This window comes from Saccoglossus kowalevskii, chromosome 14, assembly GCF_978046115.1.
Source record: "Saccoglossus kowalevskii chromosome 14, keSacKowa6.1, whole genome shotgun sequence".
NCBI classification, from domain to species: domain Eukaryota; kingdom Metazoa; phylum Hemichordata; class Enteropneusta; family Harrimaniidae; genus Saccoglossus; species Saccoglossus kowalevskii.
In genome coordinates, this window is record NC_140654.1 from 19,323,814 (window position 1) to 19,342,710 (window position 18,897).

The window sequence follows — 18,897 nt, forward strand, 5'->3', positions numbered from 1 at the left end:
ATAGTTCATACCCACCATAGACTCCGGTCAGTCAAAATGACTATTTTGAACTGTAGGCATTAATCAGCGATTCTGCCGGTGACGGAGAGATAGAATCCAGGTCAGGGGAAGCCCCATGACCTCAAGATTCTTTTACCCCTTACGTCACGAACCCACGTGACCGAGGCCACATGGCAACGCCATAGGCAGCCGTCCATCATTCCTTTCTCTCCGCCTCGAGGACTTAGACCAACGCGACGGAAAGAGTGGGGAGGTTGGGGGGGGACCCGGAGTCTATGGTGGGTATGAACTATGTGAATAGGCGGGTTCGAAGAACCCTCGCCTAAATTCACTACGTTCAATTACCCACCATAGACTCCGGTCAGTCAAAATGACTATTTTGAACTGTAGGCAGAGTCAGACACCGATAGGTGGCGGGTTTTTCCGAGCAAACAGAAAAAAAAGGAGAATGATGAAAGACTTTCCCCCAGTCCGGGATGAAAAACAAACCCAAAGACCTAAGTTAAGACCCAAGAAGGGTGGTGTCTTACCTTGCCTGTGCTGTCCCAGAAGCAAGAAGCCAATGCTGCTGTGGTGACAGGGTTCGGTGTGCCCGAGAAAGCTAGACCCAAGTCGAACTCGGGGGTGATAAGCTTGAAGTCGGACCGAAACAGTTCGCATGAGGGCGTAGGTCGACAGAAGCGAAACCTGGGAGCTTCCAGGAAGTGCTAGTGGAACAGACAATCTGCCCGAAAAAATGCAGAGACTGACTTATCGCCTATGTGCAGAGGCCCCTGCAGTCGTTCGGGCTGGGTCAGCAAACAAGGCCTGACCCGCTACGACGGGGCCTAACCTGAAGAGACCCTGCTCAATAGATTGGGTGTCTCCTAGGTAGTAGTTGATGAAGACGTTCTGCGTTCTCCAGAAGCCTGCCCTCAGAATGTGTTTGAGGGGGGCACCTGACGCTAGCGCTAGTGAGTTAGCAATCGCACAGACCTCATGTTCTTGTATTTGGTGTCTCTGCAAGGTCTGTGTTGAGGAGGATAGTGTATCATAGACCTTCAGTACAGTCACAGTAATCCACCTGGGGATGGAAGTCGGGGAAACCGGCTTATCCCGCTTGTCAGGGCCGTAACACAAAAACATGTGTTTGGTTCCCCATCTAGAAAACCTGGTACGGTTCTCGTAGCAACTCAGCGCTCGGACCGGGCAGAGAAGCAACTCCTCCTGATCTTCCGGACTGACAATATTTGCCAGCCGGGGGATGACAATCGGTTGAGGATCGTGTCCTGGGATTTGGTTCTTGGCGAGAACCCGATTCGTGTCTTAGTACAACTTGATCGCCCATAAAAGCGGCACAACCGTCCGCAAAGGATAGTGCGCGCCTAGCTTTGACCAGCGCCTACCTGAGGCGAGGGCCAGTAGGAAGACTATTTTCCACATCAAAAAATTGAGTGGTGCTGATTGGAGAGGCTCAAAAGGCGGTCTGCTTAGAGCGGACAACACAGCCGACAAGTCCCAGTTGGGCAGTTCCCTTGCATGGGGTCTCAGCGTCTGGAAAGCAGTAAATAGTCTCCTAATAGTAGGACAATCGGTTAGTCTTGTTCCCGTATGTTTGAATGGTGGGGCACAAGGCCGACCTGTAGCCAACGATCGCTGCGTAGGACAAACCCACTTCGTCAAACAGGTGGACGAAGGAGCCTGCTACCTGGCCAATAGAGGGATGGTATCGATCAATCTCCCTTCCGCTACACTAACCAGTGTATGCTCGCAGCCTAGAAATGTAGGCTGCATTGGTGGAATCCCAGTTCGCCCTGGCCAGAACGTTGGCAGCCCGCTGCTATAAAGCTTTCGTATGGGCGGGTCTAATGAGAGCCTCTATGCGGGTAAGTGATACCCGCTGGGCTCGTGGTAGTGCGCCGTCTGGTTGGGACGGCATGTCCGATAAGTCCGGAAGCACTGCTGGTGTTTCGACTATCGTTTCCGACAGAAGTGGAAACTAGGCCCTGTTCGGCCAATTCGGTGCAACCAATGATAATATGCAGGTGTGCACCTGTCGAAGTCTTCTCCGGTGCCCGGTGGACTAGGGGGAAGGGAGGAAAAGCGTACACAACTAAGCGGATCCGCGGGGTAGCAAAGCGACCCTGGCCCAGGCTCCTAGAGTCAGCAGGAGTGTTACGTACGTCGGGAGCTTGGTGTTCCGGGGTGCGGCAAACGGTCTAAGCTTGGACCGTCCACAGCCGAAACAGCCTGGAGGCTACCCATTGGGATATCAGCCACTCCGTGTTCTGGAGACGGAGTCGCCCTGAAAGGGCAGTCGCCAGACTGTTCCTCACCCCTGGAAGGTGGTGTGCGGTTAGCTCCCCATTGTATTCCAGGCACCAAAGGAGGATTTTGCTCCGCTAGGACTCACAACGATGGGGAATGCGTCCCCCCTCCTTCTTGAAGGAGACCACCGCTGCGTTGTCTGTGCGGAGCAGGACTCTGTGGTCTCGAACTACGGGTAGAAAGCGTGGTAGTGCTAATTGTACACTGCTCACAGTTCGAGCCGGTTGATATGGTGGTCCCAAAACTATGCGGGAGCCATATCCTTGGGCTTGTTCGTCCAATAGATGCGCTCCCCAACCCTGGGGGGAGGCATTTGTTACCAGAGTCATACCTGCGGCGAGCGGGTCCAAGGGGGCCCCTCTGCCCGAGGTTGGTCAGTGACGACCACCAGGGCAGGGCTTCCTTCACTTGGTCCGAGATCGAAACCCGCCTATCTAGTTCCCATAGAAGAGCTCGGCGTTATAACAAGTGTTATACCGGGCGGCTGCGTAGTGCGGCCTGGGGAACGACCCTTCGAACCGAGGTCATCATTCCGATGATCCGCATTAGTTCACGGAGGGACACCTAGGGAACGCTGACTAGGCATTCGGCTAGGCTGCTTAGCGCTAAGCAATATGCTTGAAATAGCTAAGCCAAGCTTACCTCTGTGTCAAAACTCCATGCCCAGGGACACCAACTGCGCGTTGGCTCGAGGTGGGACTTGTCGATTTACTAATGAGCCCAACTGGTGAAGTAAATCCTGTGTTAGCCTGATGCGTTTGGCTATTACCCCTTGCCCGGGTTGTTGGTAACCAGTAGTCTGGGTACGGATTGAGGTGTACCGACATCTGGTGAAGCAGCAGCACTACCTGTTTCATCCCTCTGGTGAACACGTAGGGCGCTGTGCCTAACCCGAACGGAGGGGGGGCACCGAAGTTCGAATACTTGGCCCAGCTGGGCGATTCGAAGGAGATGGCAACTCGCTAGGTGCATCGGTACGTGCAGGTAGGCCCCGCTTAAATCTAGCGGGGCTAGCCAGTCAAAACGGTGGATGGAGAGAAGAACCCTGAATGGTGTCTCCATGTGGAACCGATCGAGGGGCACTTACTGATTCAGTCTGTCTAGGTCCAAAACTGGACGCCTGCCACTTGTAGATTTGGTACTACGAACACATTTGGGTAGAAGCCTGGACTTAGTTCCGGCTGATGTACCCTGTGTATGGCATCTTTCCCCAGCAAACTGCTACTTCCTGTCTGATTGCTTCCGCCTTGCGGGAGTCCCCTGGCAGTGCCCAACAGGGGAGACACTGACGGGGGGAAGTGGAGATTTCAGCGGTATGCCGTAAACGGATGTCACCACCTGGGAAGGTCCAGGGGTCGGTCACCCGCCGTCTCCAAACCGGACTACACCGGCGCAATCTGTGTACGACAGGGATGTGTGGCCATGTGTTCGGCAGTTGCAAGGGGGGAGGGTGCTCCCTTCCCCCATGAGGCGAGTTCCCCAAGGCCTGAAGTAGTCACTAAGATGTGACCTGGCCACTCACCGAACACGTGCCTGTCTCCCCCGGTTGCAGAGGTGAGCGTCAAACATGCTTCCCCTGCTGCCGGGTAGACATCCGCCCAGAGAGGGTGAGGAGCCACCACCTGGCTCTTACCTCCCTGGGGGCACGCCACTACCCTTCCCTCCCATGGAAGGGTACAAGCGCTTGCCTCCTGGGTGACTCTGGCTAGCGTTGTGTTTTCTGTGCTTGGGGTGCCCTCCGCTTGCCCATGGCAGGACCAACTGGATAGCGGATTCAATCTGAACCCTCTGATTCATTGCACTCCGAAGCTCCGAGACTGTACCCACCATTCCCTGAACAAAGAGGGTGGAGGGTGTCCAGTCTGCGTCACTGAGGTGGGGGACGTACCCATGGAACGCAGCTATCCCCCTTTGCCCGGTTTGCCAAATTCGTGGTACCGGGGTCTGGGGAAGGAGCCTTGGAATCCTGTTGGGGGCGTTTTGGTCAAATCCCACGCTATGGGGTCTGATCCCGAAACACACCGACTGGGTAGCGTTTGGTCCAGTGGGAAGTGTTGCCTAACGTTATCCCCACCCGGGGGCCTTAAGCATTACATCCTCCGCGGCTGACCAACGCCGCCCATCAACACCGTTTGCGTGCTCTGCGCCCCACTCCGCACTCAGACGGACAGGGGAGAGATGTGCCGACGGGGTTGCTTTGGATCCCGACGCCCGTGATCCCATAAGCGTTGAAGCAACCTTAGGTGGTCGCTTTAGAATCAAGGGTGGGGGTATATACATCGTATCACTGGGAACGATGATACTCCGCCTCACCCCAAAAGCGTGGCTCACCGAGTCATACAGATGGAAGACTCTGAGGGACCGCCCGGAGTACCGGCTGTATCCAACGCGAGCGAACGCGTCTCCTTTAACTTAAAATATGTGAGAGGGAGCATGTTCGACTGTGCATCTCATGACAGGGTCGGTTCCCTCTGGGGACGCCCGTGGGTCAGTAAGAAAGGAGTCAAAACCCAAAGCGGGGACTGGACACAAGGATAAATTCGTTACCGTTGTACCGTTACCGCATGACGAACCCTAGCTGGCTGAAAGTGGGGGGGGGGTGTCAACGCGTGCCCTGCCCTGAAAGCCCTGCCCCGAGATCGGAGACTTGAGAAGGACCGGTGTAATTAGCCTGAGCCTCGGCCACCCCCCAAAATAGTGGGAGAGCCGTGACTGGGAACGGGGGTTCCCCGGAAGAGACGTGTTTGAATGCAAACATGCTTTCGTGTCTCTTCCTGCTTGCCCACCGAGGGGACACAGTGGAGACAGCTCGCTCCGACTGCGTCTGATCTACCCGGCCTGCCAGGGACGCAATTGCCCCGACAGTCCTTCGACCAAAGCCCTCAACTCGGAGGCAAACTCGGCGCCGTGCGAGGAAGGGTCCACGAAGAGACCCGCAACGGGCCCCATAGGAGGAAAGCCTCCAGGGGCACAGCCTCCCTGCAGCCGGTAAAAACGGGTAAAAAACACCGCCTGAAAAAACAGACTGTGAGGATGCCCTCCGATCAGCGGGGGAGACCGAGAAAATATCGGTACCTCCGCCGTCGGGCCTCTTACTCGACGTCCCGGTACATGAAGTACCGGTAGCCGAGCGTGAGGACTTTCCACTCATGCAAAACACGCAACTCACTTTAACCGATTTGTTTACTGGACGCGCGACCTTGCTGTGACGCGGTCAGTGTCAGCGATTTTGATGGCTCTGAAAGAAAATCTCAGGTCTCAGAACTCCAGTGAAAAAAACACGCTTTCACGCAAAAAAACAAAAAACAAAAACAAACCCGGAACCCACACGTAGCCACGACAAAGCATCTCGGATGCGGGTTCTATGCTGGTAGATTCTGAATAAACCACTGTACGGTCGGCTCGAAAGACGAGGAGACCGGAAGAAAAAGGCAGCGAGCCTTGGAGCTGTCATTACATCGATATATTGCTAAATACATTAAAAATAAAAGACGACATGCATGAGGGAGACGAATTACAGTTGTAAAAGGTGCCGCCATGAAATCAACATGTGACTACGTAGTGGCGCCGGATTTTGATTTCTTTGCTGTGAAAAATACTACACACAAAGGGGAAAATGACACGAGGGTAAAAAAAAAGACAAGGAAAACTTATCCTACCAGCTACCATGTCGGATGCCGAGCAGCGGCAACAACCCAAGCTATAAATCCGGACAGGAAAAAAAGCAGGCGATCCAGCAGAGCTCGCTAGATTTCATCTCCACTCGAGGCGGAGAGAAATTAAGAGTGATGGACGGCTGCCTATGGCGTTGCCATGTGGCCTCGGTCACGTGGGTTCGTGACGTAAGGGGTAAAAGAATCTTGAGGTCATGGAGCTTCCCCTGACCTGGATTCTATCTCTCCGTCACCGGCAGAATCGCTGATTAATGCCTACAGTTCAAAATAGTCATTTTGACTGACCGGAGTCTATGGTGGGTAATTGAACGTAGTGAATCAGTTTCTGTGTTTTTGTACTACTCCTTCCAGATTACCTGTACCATACTAAAATTGTTTTTTTTTAAAATGACTCCCACATAATGCATCAATTGTGTACTGGATCATTGAAATAGGATTTCTTTTGATCATAGACACACACAAGTCATTTATGTATAAAGCGTATACGCTACAAATAGACAAAATATTTGCATAAACACTTACCTGATGAAAGCCATCAATGATTCCTCCCAGTTTAATTTCATTAAATTAATCCAACCAATCTCATATAAGCAAATTAATTGAACTTCTCTCTGCTCTTTACAAGCTTCTAGTGCATTATTATAAGTTGACAGAGCTTCGTCTAATTGACACTACAAGGGAACAAGTCAATTGTACTCAATTAGAGCAGTCCAGCATTATTGAGAACAATTAGATAGTCTATTAGCATAATTATAAACTATTTTACACTATTTTCAATTTGAATTGCACACAATTTAGATAATTATTATTCAGTGGGATTGAACTGTTCTGTGGGTAGATTTTAAAGTTAAAAACGCAGATACATATATTGAATGAAAAGTGATCCGTTTAAAACCAATTACATCCATGTAGGTTGGAGCTCTGTATATTTTTAATAAATTGCCACATTTGAGAAAAAAGAAATCAAACATATAGTTCGTGACCAAACAACATGCCAAAAATGTAAACAGATAATTTTACTTTTGAAAATGTCCTGAATTTGTTAATTTGAAATGATTTGTTCAAATGATTCATACAAAAGTGAATAAATATTGCATACTTTTGATATCACACACAACTATGTTCGTACATTGACCTCAAGCATAATCGGCCGAATTATGAGAATGCATGGTTTTCAAAATAGACCAATTCCGTTCACTGCGAGAATCTCGCTTTATGCGCAAAATCGATAATGTGCTGTCCACATTTGATGATAGGCAATTTCGATTAAGTAAGGGTATTCGGAAACAATATTCCTCTGTCGAAGATCGGCCGGTAGATGTGAGCTACGAAATAAAGAAATTCTAGTTCAAAATCAAATCGTACAATTTTTGCGGCAGGCATTCGACACACGTCTTTCATGCATCTCGCGAGATCTCACAATTGTATGGAAAATCATCTATTGGCAGTACACATTATTAGAATAGATTGATATGAGGGGAAGTGAATTATCAATAATGGATGAATTTTTGGTGCATACTTTTAATCTCTGTATTCTCCCTCTGTAAAATAAAAATAAAGCTGAAGTAGGATATTTTGTCTGATTCTCTTCTATAATATCAGTAGCTTCCTGTAAGCCAGCATCAACAGCGCCCCCATCAAGAGCAAAGAATGGACGAACAACCGTATGATACCAAAGCAAACCAAGCCTATGAGACAATGAAAGGAAAGGATTCAGTAATGAATTGGTATCCATGGTTACTCATGATGTGCATATGAATACCATTCCATATTGCCTTTGTACTAAATTTAAACAATATCGAGCAAAGACTGTATGTGTCTGATACATTGTGCAACAGATAAAATTATGAATATGAATATATTTATAATGAAATGTTGAAGTAACTCAAGATCATGCAAATATGAATAAAAAAAAATAATAAATAAAAAAAAAAACATTTATAAGAAATGATAAGTTCTGAAATAAACTCACGTTGCCAATGGTGCTTTCATGTCTTCACTGTGACTTGCTTCATCCAAACATTTGATACCCATTTGACGATCTCCCGCAAAGCCGAGTAAGTTGACCAACTTCAGTAAATTTGGTGGCATCATAGAAATACAGAGCTGAAATAGACCATACCCAAAACAGACAGCACCGCGCAATCTCGCCAAAGTCTCATCAGAAATCTCATTGTTTGTACTTTTCAACGTAATCACCTCCTCTGGAGTTGTCGGCTCTGATGCAGCTGCAGTGCCCTCAACTTCTTCATCCTCGGCCCCTACGACTGGAGGACGCTCAAAGGACGGACTTTCTGAAATCCCTCTACGCTCTCTTGTTAGTGCATTCACTTCTTTGAAAACTCTGTCGTAAATTTTCCATGCTTTACGTAGCTGCCAACCTCCTTTGATGTAGCTTGTTAAATCCTGTTTTACGAAAGTAATCACCGACAAATAAAGCTGACAGTCCGCTATAATAATCAGTCTCATAATACGCTCCTCGCGAGTCAGAATTACGTCTGTCTCCCGACTACTGCCAAAAAATTTCTTGACAGATCTGACAAGTCCTTCATTTGATGAGCAGAGCTTTTCCGTAGACTTGATGGACCGTGCAGCCATTTGTAGTTTATCTTCTTCAAACGTCATCAACCCATTCTAAGTGCAAAATAATAACAAATTATTAGAGTACAGAGCGTCTGTGTGGTCAAATCACATGAAAAACTGTACAATACAGAATATTTTTTTTAGTTAACTTAATCATTTTCAAAACAAAACTATCTCACAATCATAATGTATGTTCATGTAATTTTTTGTAATTTATTTATTTATATTACAAAAAACAGTCATACTTAATCAAATTTTGTTAGAATAAATAATATTGTAGAATGTAGTTGCTTTTTATTTAGTTAGTTATTTTTTCTGTTTGTAGACATTCAATATTCTTTTATCTTTAATATAAGCTATAAAAAAAAAGAAACATCTTTCTATGTTTTAATTTGAGAAAAATGATCTAATGGTAAAAATAGCTATTTTTGTAGAATGTTTTTGTCAAAGAAAAGTTAATAATGTTGTGTAAGATGAGATATTAACTAGTTGCCATTTTTACAATTACAGTTGTTATCATCTTGTTACAAATCTCATAGGTCAACCCAAGGACCCTACAAAATTCATAAAATGAACAAATTTGACAGAGTTTTCAAAAAGAAGTTAAAAATACGGTCTGTAGAACTGTTGACGAACACATAAACAGACTTTTATCACTCTTTTATATTCGGCCAAAGAATGTCAGAGACATGGTGAAAGAACAGTATTCATTGTGAAATGAAATGGAAGAAATGTTTGATTTTAATGATTTTTTAAAAAATTAAAACAGCTGCCATTTGGCCATCTTGAATCTGATCATCCAACCAATACCTGTACATACGTGCAACATGATGTATATATAAAGTTTGAACATGATCAGTCAAAGCATGTCAGTTATTGCTCTGGAGCAGCATTCATAAAGGCAAAATGGCTGCTAGTCGCCAAACGAATAGATCTGTATATCTATGACATGATGTATGATGAATATATAAAATTTAAACATAATCAGTCAATCATGTCCAAGCATGGCCGCCAGTCAGCCATTTTGAATCCAATCTGAAAAATCCATCCATAAATAACCAAGACCTAGTTCCAAAATGCAAGAAATGCTTGGTTTTTGATGGCTGCCATTTGACAATCTTGAATCAGATAGTGAAACAAATTGATGTGCATATGTATAATATTATGTATGATGTATGTGTGAAGTTTGAATGAAATCAGTCCAGGCATGTCTATGATATAGATCCGGACACACGCATGAAGGTCAATCAATAAGTCCTCATTTTCTGACTGCGTCTCTAAAATTTCAGAGACAATGACAATATTGTGCTGCAGTAGAAATTAACTTTAATTCTTTAGACAGCAAGCCACAGTGTTTTCGCCCTCTAGTGTTGGAATTGCTCTAGTTCCTAGTGAAAACAACCGATAATGACAATCACAATAGGTTTACTTACCATAAAACAAACAAAACTTGCTCCAGCACTCATCAATGGACTGTAATTTCTAAATAAATAAATAAAATAAATTTCATTTTATCATTTAGATGTGTTCTATGCTCAATTTTACATATTCACTAGGTTTTAATTTAGCGCATTTTCCAGTCATCAAAATAAGCAAAAATTAAAACCCAGTGAATAATTAACCCCCTTTATACAGTAAATAGCCAAAGTGAAAGTTTCAAAAATTAGTTTTGATTTCAAATATGAATATTCTCAGATGCAATATCTTTTTCTGAAGAGTATTCTAATTGACCCTTTGAGCATCATTATCAACGTTTGGCACAATCTACAAAATTATTTTGTACATGTATAGTCTTCCCATCAAATGAAATGTTGATCAAAAACTAAAAGAAATATCTTTAACTGACTGTATGGGCCATATATGGTGATGAAATTTACTGAAAATTTTACAAAAATGTGAAAATATTTGCACTGAATTTTGAACAGGAAAAATATCCGGGATAATAACCTAGACATATTGTATTTTAAAAATGCGACTCAATTTGTGAACAAAGTAAAAAGTTTTAGATAAACATAATCATGGTTACAATATATATTAAAAGCACTAATGGTTCATAAGTATCACATCACCAGCATTTATCTAATTTTTACCATGTTTGTTGTAGATTTCAAAGAGCTCGACCAATTAAAATTTTACAATTTGGTTTCAAAGGAATTGGAAAGTATTGGATTAAATTTGAGAAAAAAATGTTTATATTTTAAAGATTACATTATATGATTTAAAAATACGCTATTAACTCACGCTAAAGTTAACTTCAGGTACTATCCACAAAATAGTTCCATTTGCAGTCTGCTTTTTTCTACAGAAATTGTTGACGAAAATTTAAATATTTTTGATCAAAAACTAGAAGCAATGTCAGATTTTTTTGTACAGTCTAAAATTGAGATTGAATTTAGTAAAAATTACACAAACAATTTTGAAAGTTGGTGCCCAAATGGTTAAACCTGATTATTATGCATTTATTACTGTTATTTGATTAAGTGGGGAGGGGTAAAAATTAATTTCTTATTGTGTGTGAGAAAATAAAAATAAAAGAAAAACAAAACACAGATTAGAAATGGTCATGAGTGATCTTAAAACAATGTGGACATGCTATGAAAAAACAGCCAACATACAAAGCGGAAATGTACATACCCCCGATAGAATACAAAACTGAATTACAAAGGAATGTACTTAAACATTTTGCATTAAGAAACTTTGATTTTAGGGAGCTGGGGGGGGGGGGCACCAGTTATGAATGGCTGACATTTTCCATGAATAAGTTTAAACGACAGACGCCACTTAGACATGCAGTATAATAATCAACTACTTTTATTTTATCAGCAATAATGGCGCGAGCTAAGTATAGTTTGACCTCAACATTTATTTCATTAATGAGAAATGAGAAATGTGTGTCACTCAAAGTTTTAGGAACACTGCATTCATTAATTTCAACTATACTATTTGAAATCTGACAATAATTTTTGGCTATAAATTAACTTTTTGATGAAAAATATTTATAATTAAAAGAAGTTACCATAGAAACAATAAACTTAAGCAAACATTTGACACTTCACTTTATTTATCTATCTTTGATATGGAACATTCCATTATCAATCTAAAATACAGGGGAGAGGTATGTATTTAGAGGGACTCTCAGCAACCAACTCTTATAAATATACTTTTACAGAATAAAATTACTGAACATTTTTTTTATTATTCATTGATTTCATTCATCAACTTTGCAATCAGAGATTTTTCCATTTGAATAAAAAAATGATTGTTAAAAATCTGATAATTATTCATATTGTAAAGCATTAGAGAATTCACCTAAAAAATACCTGATACATGTGTATAGTGTATTTTAATGAATAAACATATATGTCAAATATTATGATGAATTTTTAAATAAACTGTCTGACAGTATAAACATTACCAAGAGTCCTTGCAAAGGTTGATAACTCTTAGCATATCTGTACATCACATTGGTCTCTCAGGACAGTTACCATGGATATTCATAGTGACCCAATTTAACATTTATTATTAATGGTTATTTTTGGATTTTAATCATAAATATAGGCGGACATGTTCATAATATTTTTGTATAAAATTCGCCACCATATATTTACTATTTGCTTTCAATTTAAGCTGATTCTTAGAAGTTATCTATATGTACATATAGTCATAAAGATATTTCATGAGTGACACTCAAATATATATACAATATGTCATGTTCGTCATAATTACATTATTATGAGTTTATACATGTACCATCAGAATACTGAAAATTAAAAAAAAAATGGGGTTTTTGGATTATTTTTTGAGACACAAAAGTCTGATATATCATGACAATTTTTATACTGGTTTCTAAGATAAAATAATTTGTTCATATTTCAAAATTTGAGATATGAATAATTATGACTAAAAAAGTTGTATAATTATTATTGCTATGATAATTTATCGTTGAGTTAAATTTAAGTTTAAATTATGGATTGCCAGATTGCTAGATTTTTTTCAGTTTTACTGAGAATCGGTCCAGAATTGAAAAAAAGTCAAGAAAAGTCATTGTTTTCACAGGAGTATGTGCTGCTAGACAACATGGCTGCCAACCCCCAGTATGCGCAATATTGATGTTAATACTGTAAGATCAGGATACAAGCTGATGATCTGTGCGACTTTGGGATTGGTTTGACTCGTAGTGTCACCAAATTTTAGTTGCAACAAGTCTGGGATTCCGATATCCAATACCATTTGATGCAGTTTTTTTTGTACTGTTGGCCCATGAAGTGCGACAACCGTCGACTTTGACCACAAATTTGTTTCCCACACCCAACCAGCAAAATAGTCAACTACTTTGTGATTGGCTGACGATACAGCTGCATTGCATACAATGTTACTTCAGGAAGCCAGTATATGGTTATCAGATTTTGGGGCAACATAGCTTGCAGCACATCTGCATTGTGAGTTGTAAAAAAATTCGTGGCCACGCCTAGATCATCACTGTATATCCTTAAATGTCCTTCCTTTAAGAGTCAAAGGAAAAGACTTTTCGAAGATTGTGATCTGAAGTCTAATTTACCAGACGATATTTTTCTTGAGGTAATGAAAAATGCAAAAGCCCTTTCACTATACCTTAAAGATATTATCTATAAATCCCCTAATTAAAAGTTGCGAGAATCTTGAAGTTATTATTTTGATAGTTTTTATTTTTATGTTTTATGTTTGTTTTTATTACATTTGTTTATTCTTGTCTTGTTATTCTCTTCACCTTACTAAATCCTCTGATGATTTAGTTGTGTAATAAAGTTAATATTATTATATACTACTGTAAAATGACTAATTTTCACTGGGTTTAAATTTCACTGATTTACTATTTCAGGCATATTCAGTGGGTTTTAAATTCACAGTTTCGTCATTTAGATAATGTGTTCTATGATAAATTTTACATATTCACTGGGTTTTAATTTAGCACATTTTCCAGTCAGCGAAATAAGCTAAATTAAAACCCAGTGAATAATTACCCCCTTTACAGTATTATGATCTGCAAAAACTTCACATCACCAGATGATTAGAGAATCTCTGGTTCACTCCAGGAATCCCAATAACCAAGGCAACTTTCCTTTTAAACAATTTCATTTCGAAGATTTTATTATGCTATGTGTATATAACCAGATCTGTAGCAAGATGCACTCTTTTTTGAACAAGAGATAGTTAGACACTCTCATATTTCAGCATAAAAGTTGTAGGAAGTTCAATGCTATAGAAAAAATAAAAAAGGCAATCTTTCAAGTCCCCAAAATGTTTCTAAATGATTGTCCCTTTAGCATTGGCATAGTGTAAAATACTTTATTTTAGCTAAAATTAATTTTCACTGAAAAGACTTTTTGGGTGTTTTTGTATGGAATTTATTTTCACTGATTTTTGGTGAGCGGAATGTAAAATATAGGAAAAAAGGTATCTTCGCTGGATTTTATTTTCACTGAATCACTCCTTCAGCGAAAATAGCGAAAATTAATTCCAAGCAAAAATAAAGTATTTTACAGTAATATAGGCCACTCCACGTGATATACGCCAATCAATCACGTGACATTTTCACCATCACATGAGATCTTCCACCTCCCCCAAAATGAAGGGAACATGAGCCCGTGTAGCACATAGATCGATAAATATGAAAAATAGGAAATTATTATCGTAATTAAATGAAGTAACTTTAGTGAAGTCATAGCTTGTTGTGTTATCAAAGTTGTATTTTGTGTTTCCGCTTCATGCAGACGTATCGATCGATTCAAGTGCCGGTAGTAACGGACACATGATATATTTTCGTAATGCAAGTAAACTAACAGCAACTAAACTAAGAATAGAAAATGAAATATATTACAGTAGTTTACCTGTATTTGGTAAATAATGCATCCGATTCCTTGTACCCGTTGTTAAGCATCAAGTTAATACCGGCCAACGACAATTTAACATCGTCTATTTCGACTTCCATCATCCCGTTTTTAGTATAATCCTGTGTGTCTTCTGTCATCATTTTCAGAAAGTCAAACCGTTTAAAAACCTCTCGCAAATGTTTAAATTTCTAGAATGCGGTTATGTTGCGCCGAAAACTGAAATGCCACGAGATCTCAGCGAAAGTACCGTGACCCAAAATCCATAAACAATATTGACTTTAGTTCGCCATTTTCTAGTTACTGTTGACTAGGAGGGCAAAGGTCAGGGGTTAAAGATCAATAATCACATGACACGGGAGTTTTCATCAGTACAATTTTGGACGTTTTGAGGGGCTCCTATTCCCTCGGTGCAAACGTTGTACGTGTTTATAAAGGTAAGCGCATATCAATAAAGCATGAAACATGAATTATAATGATATCATTATATTGCAAAAATCAAAATGATTTTAGCAAGATAATTGAGCTTGTATTTAAAGTTGTTATTTTTGGAAACCAGTTTAACAAGGGTATAATGTCCTTGTTTTTATTTTTTTATTTTGTAAAGTGTGAAATTTATCTGTATAGCTACGTTATGGTTAGTATGCTGTATTTATTAAGGATCTCCAAGTTGAAAATTGAGGGTGGGCAAGTGAGCAAAACTAAACAAATTTCCATGAAGACTGTGCGTAATAACAAATTTGAAATAAATGTGAATACAAAAAATTAATCATTGGGCATATGTAAAAAATTGCCAAAAAATGGAATTCCTTAAGCCCACAATTTCAAACACCCTCACGAGTTGTCACCTGCGCATGCTTCAGATGGCCATAGCGTGTCATTGTTTAAAAACAAGCGTCTAAATAATAATAATAATAATAATAATAATAATAATAATAATAATATTTATTAAGCTTTCGGAGCGGCAACAAAATAAAAAAGAAGAAAAGAAAAAAGGAAAAAAATCATACATATCTGAGACTGAATAAAAATAAAATTGACAATAGATCTCATGGTGAATTCATACTACTTTCATTTCTGTGTTTACAAAGATTTTTAGGAAATTTTCGTACCTCTTTAAAAACAATGTTCATATTCCATGGAATGTCACCAAAAAGCAAATTAAACTTGAAATTCACCCCCCCCCCGAGAGAAGGCAATTCATTAGTGTTTAGTTTATTTAGTTTATTTCCTTCTAAATCCAGTGAGTTAGATCTAACCTTAAACATTAATGATATGCCATAATGATCATAGGGATCCTTAATATAATTTTCTTTTTTGTTATTTCTTTTAATCCAACAATAGCGTTCAAGGGATTTCATGTTATTTATTTTATATGTAAAATGTTTCAGTTCATTCTCTTCACCTATTTTATGAAAGCTTTTGATCCACTGTTTATTAGTTTGTGTTTCAGTCCCATAAACATGATCTAGTCCATTAGAAACAAGAATTTTGTTTATATATTTTGGCCAATTCCAGATAAGCTTAAAGTTATTTTCCTGGGATTTATGTAACTCTATAAAAACAACTTTGGTCCACCTACTATTGTCCATATGTTGTAATCTATTTATCAAGAATATAGCCTAAATCTGCCCATCCTAAATCTCCTAATACAGCTGTGCCTGCAACATTTCTATTCACTTTGAAAAAAAAATTGCCAAATTGGTATTGTAGGCTCTTCAACTTTTTTATGTCTTCCTTACTTTCCAAAAACCATACACCACACCCATAGCTAATATTATATTGTACCCATGAGCCTTTGCAGTTTTAGCGTGTGTTGTTATCGTCGCTTGGGACTCAATTCCCACGCGTGCGCAGGTGACTTCCCTCTCGCTTTAAAATTTCATTAAATGTACATAGGTTTCACAAATAATTGATCTGAGATCTAAACCCTTTGCATATGACATCATTAAATTGTCCTACCATGTGACATTCTACTTATTAGATGTATCATAGAAACTGTTGAATAAACATCATTATGATCGTCATTACAGTAAAGTTTGAGCATAACTTAACTTCCAAGCTGACTATCACCCGGTTTTGCCTTTTTTATAAAAACTTGTAATTTTAAAGTGAGTATCATATTTTTTTTTTTATCAATACGTTCAACCAGAGACACATTACTTGGGGTTTGCAATGCGCATAGTACTGTATGGTGACATCGTGCCAAGATCCCATTCAAGTCTCATCTCGTAGACAGCGAGAAAGGTGCTACGACCTTCTGGCATGACATAGGCGGTTTGTAATAAAACAATAAAACATGTATTACTACATTCATAGTGAAAAAATGTAATACATCGAAAATGTACAGAAAATATAGTTATCGTATTCCGTCATATCGTGAGCAGCTATTTTGATGTACCTGGACATCTCAGTATCCTAGTTCCTTCGGGCATGCGCATTCGCATTTGTCTGAGTTGTAACGCTTATGCGAGAATGAGATTGAATCGGGATCTTGGTATCATGTCACCGTAGTTGCAAACCCCAAGTAATGTACCTCTGGTTCAACTCATTTGAAGTATTCACCTATGTTGCTGATACGAGGCATATACAGATACTCTGCACAATTTAGATGTATGCCAGGTTTGAAAGCAGGGTAAATTAGATTTAAGCCAGCTTGAAACTAGCTGTTAAAATGTTATGCTCAGACTGTACTGTCTCTAGATAGCCATGTTTGAAATATCAAATGTGCAACGAGTCTATACCCCCAATGGGTCAAAATTTTGATTTGCAAATTAATGTAGCTTTCTCAAATATTCTAGAGTTAAACTAACATCCGATGTGTTGTCTTGGTAACAATGGAAGAAGAAGTGATGCAATGTGGTGAAGAAAATAATGTGGCTGAACAACAAGCTACAAGAGCGTTGCTAAGGAAACGATTTCTGGAGACACTCCTTGCTATGAATAACCAGAAAATTACATTTTCAATGCATGATAGAATCAATGTTACGGCAACGTTTGAAGTAGCGGACATAGACATTCTTCATTTCCAGGTGTCTAATCTAGAGACTCCAATCGGAGTGCAATCTCATGCTCTCCTCAGATGTTCAGATGTCATAGCATGCTGTTTTAAGACTCAAACAGCGAGAACATAAATGTAGAAACAAATTCAATAGACTTTGATACAACATTGATGTAGAAAGGAGCTTGTAGTAGTCTTGCCATAAGAATGCAATTTGCAGTTGCCATGGTAATTAATTGTCCAACTCTGGGAGATAGGATTGATGTTAGGGTTTAGTATACAGTGCATGGTTTGAGGATTGAAATACTGCTTGAATAAAATTAATACATACCAATGGTGTATTGCAAGAAAATTGCTAAGGAAACATTCTCATTAAACCAATAGCAACATCAGTTACTTCAAATATAGTGTATACTGTAAAATACTTTATTTCAGCAGGAATTTTTGCTGAAAAGACTTTTTGGGTGTTTTGTATGGAATTTATTTTCACTGATTTTTGACAAGTTGAATGTAAAATATAGGAAAAAAGGTATTTTTGCTGCATTTTATTCTTTCAGCAAAAATTAATTCCAAGTGAAAATAAAGTATTTTACAGTATATCAGTGTACATTTTGTTCATATCTCTTAGTGTATCTTCATGCCAAACTCTTAAAATAGTGAGATTTCCACTGATTTATTGCAAATTGAAATTTTTGTTTTAATAAAAACAGGAAAAGGCATGGTAGCAATGAATAAGTTATAAGTAACTGCAATATAAATACATTATATTTATTGGTAGTGCTACTTGCATGTTATAATCATTTTATTCCATGTATCATTGGATATTTTTAATATCCAACCCCCATTATCCAATCTGATTGGTTGATGCACTCAATTTGAAATTGTGATGTCATCTCCATGGATATAGAACATGGCTCATTTGATGACTTTGCAATAATATTTAAAAAAAAATAACTGTTTGGAATATGGTATAAATGTTTTCGATATATCAGTAATTTCACACATTCACACATGCGTGTTTTGATGTTAAAGGTGCTTAGACAAATTTTACTATAATTTCTAATTCTCTCAATCTCAACTCAGCAGCACACAGGATTAGACCCCCTGATTAACCGGTCACCGAATTGTCATAAAATATGTGAAAGTCCACTGATAGAATTACACCCAATGTTAGTAAAATATTTTGATTATTGATTAACTCCCAAAATCGTTTACCAATGGTTATGGTTTGTTGGTATTCTGATATATTTATTTTATCTGGGAAAGACAAAAGTGATGGTGAGTGGGACGGAGGAGAAAGCCTTGGTGAGTAAGGTTGACCCATGTGGCATGTGTGGAAAGAGGGTAAAAGCAAATTCAGTGCGGTGTGTGAAATGTGGGAAGTGGATACATGGGAGATGTGCAAAGATGAAGATTGCCAAAGATTGGCAAGGGATTTTGCGTGTGGAAGATGTAAGAATGGAGT

At 39.8% G+C, this 18,897-nt stretch overlaps 2 protein-coding genes across 2 annotated transcripts in view; one reads left to right on the forward strand and one right to left on the reverse strand.

Annotated features, from left to right (window-relative positions):
- The window catches only part of LOC100374946 (tetratricopeptide repeat protein 39C-like), a 29,098-nt gene extending 14,437 nt beyond the window's left edge, over positions 1-14,661 (reverse strand). The window contains exons 1-5 of the mRNA XM_006822714.3: positions 14,432-14,661; positions 9,998-10,046; positions 7,954-8,615; positions 7,501-7,669; positions 6,504-6,652 (exon numbers count right to left, since the gene is read on the reverse strand). Coding sequence (XP_006822777.3) covers positions 6,504-6,652; positions 7,501-7,669; positions 7,954-8,615; positions 9,998-10,046; positions 14,432-14,574 — 1,172 coding nt within the window. The 5' untranslated portion in view covers positions 14,575-14,661. The remainder of the gene's footprint in view (positions 1-6,503; positions 6,653-7,500; positions 7,670-7,953; positions 8,616-9,997; positions 10,047-14,431) is intronic.
- A 98-nt stretch (positions 14,662-14,759) lies between these two features.
- On the forward strand, positions 14,760-17,784 carry LOC144361483 (gem-associated protein 7-like). Its single transcript, XM_078013447.2, has 2 exons — positions 14,760-14,868; positions 17,233-17,784. The coding sequence occupies exon 2, from the start codon at positions 17,269-17,271 to the stop codon at positions 17,563-17,565; it is 297 nt and encodes a 98-aa protein (XP_077869573.2). The 5' UTR covers positions 14,760-14,868; positions 17,233-17,268; the 3' UTR covers positions 17,566-17,784.
- The last annotated feature ends 1,113 nt before the right edge of the window (positions 17,785-18,897 follow it).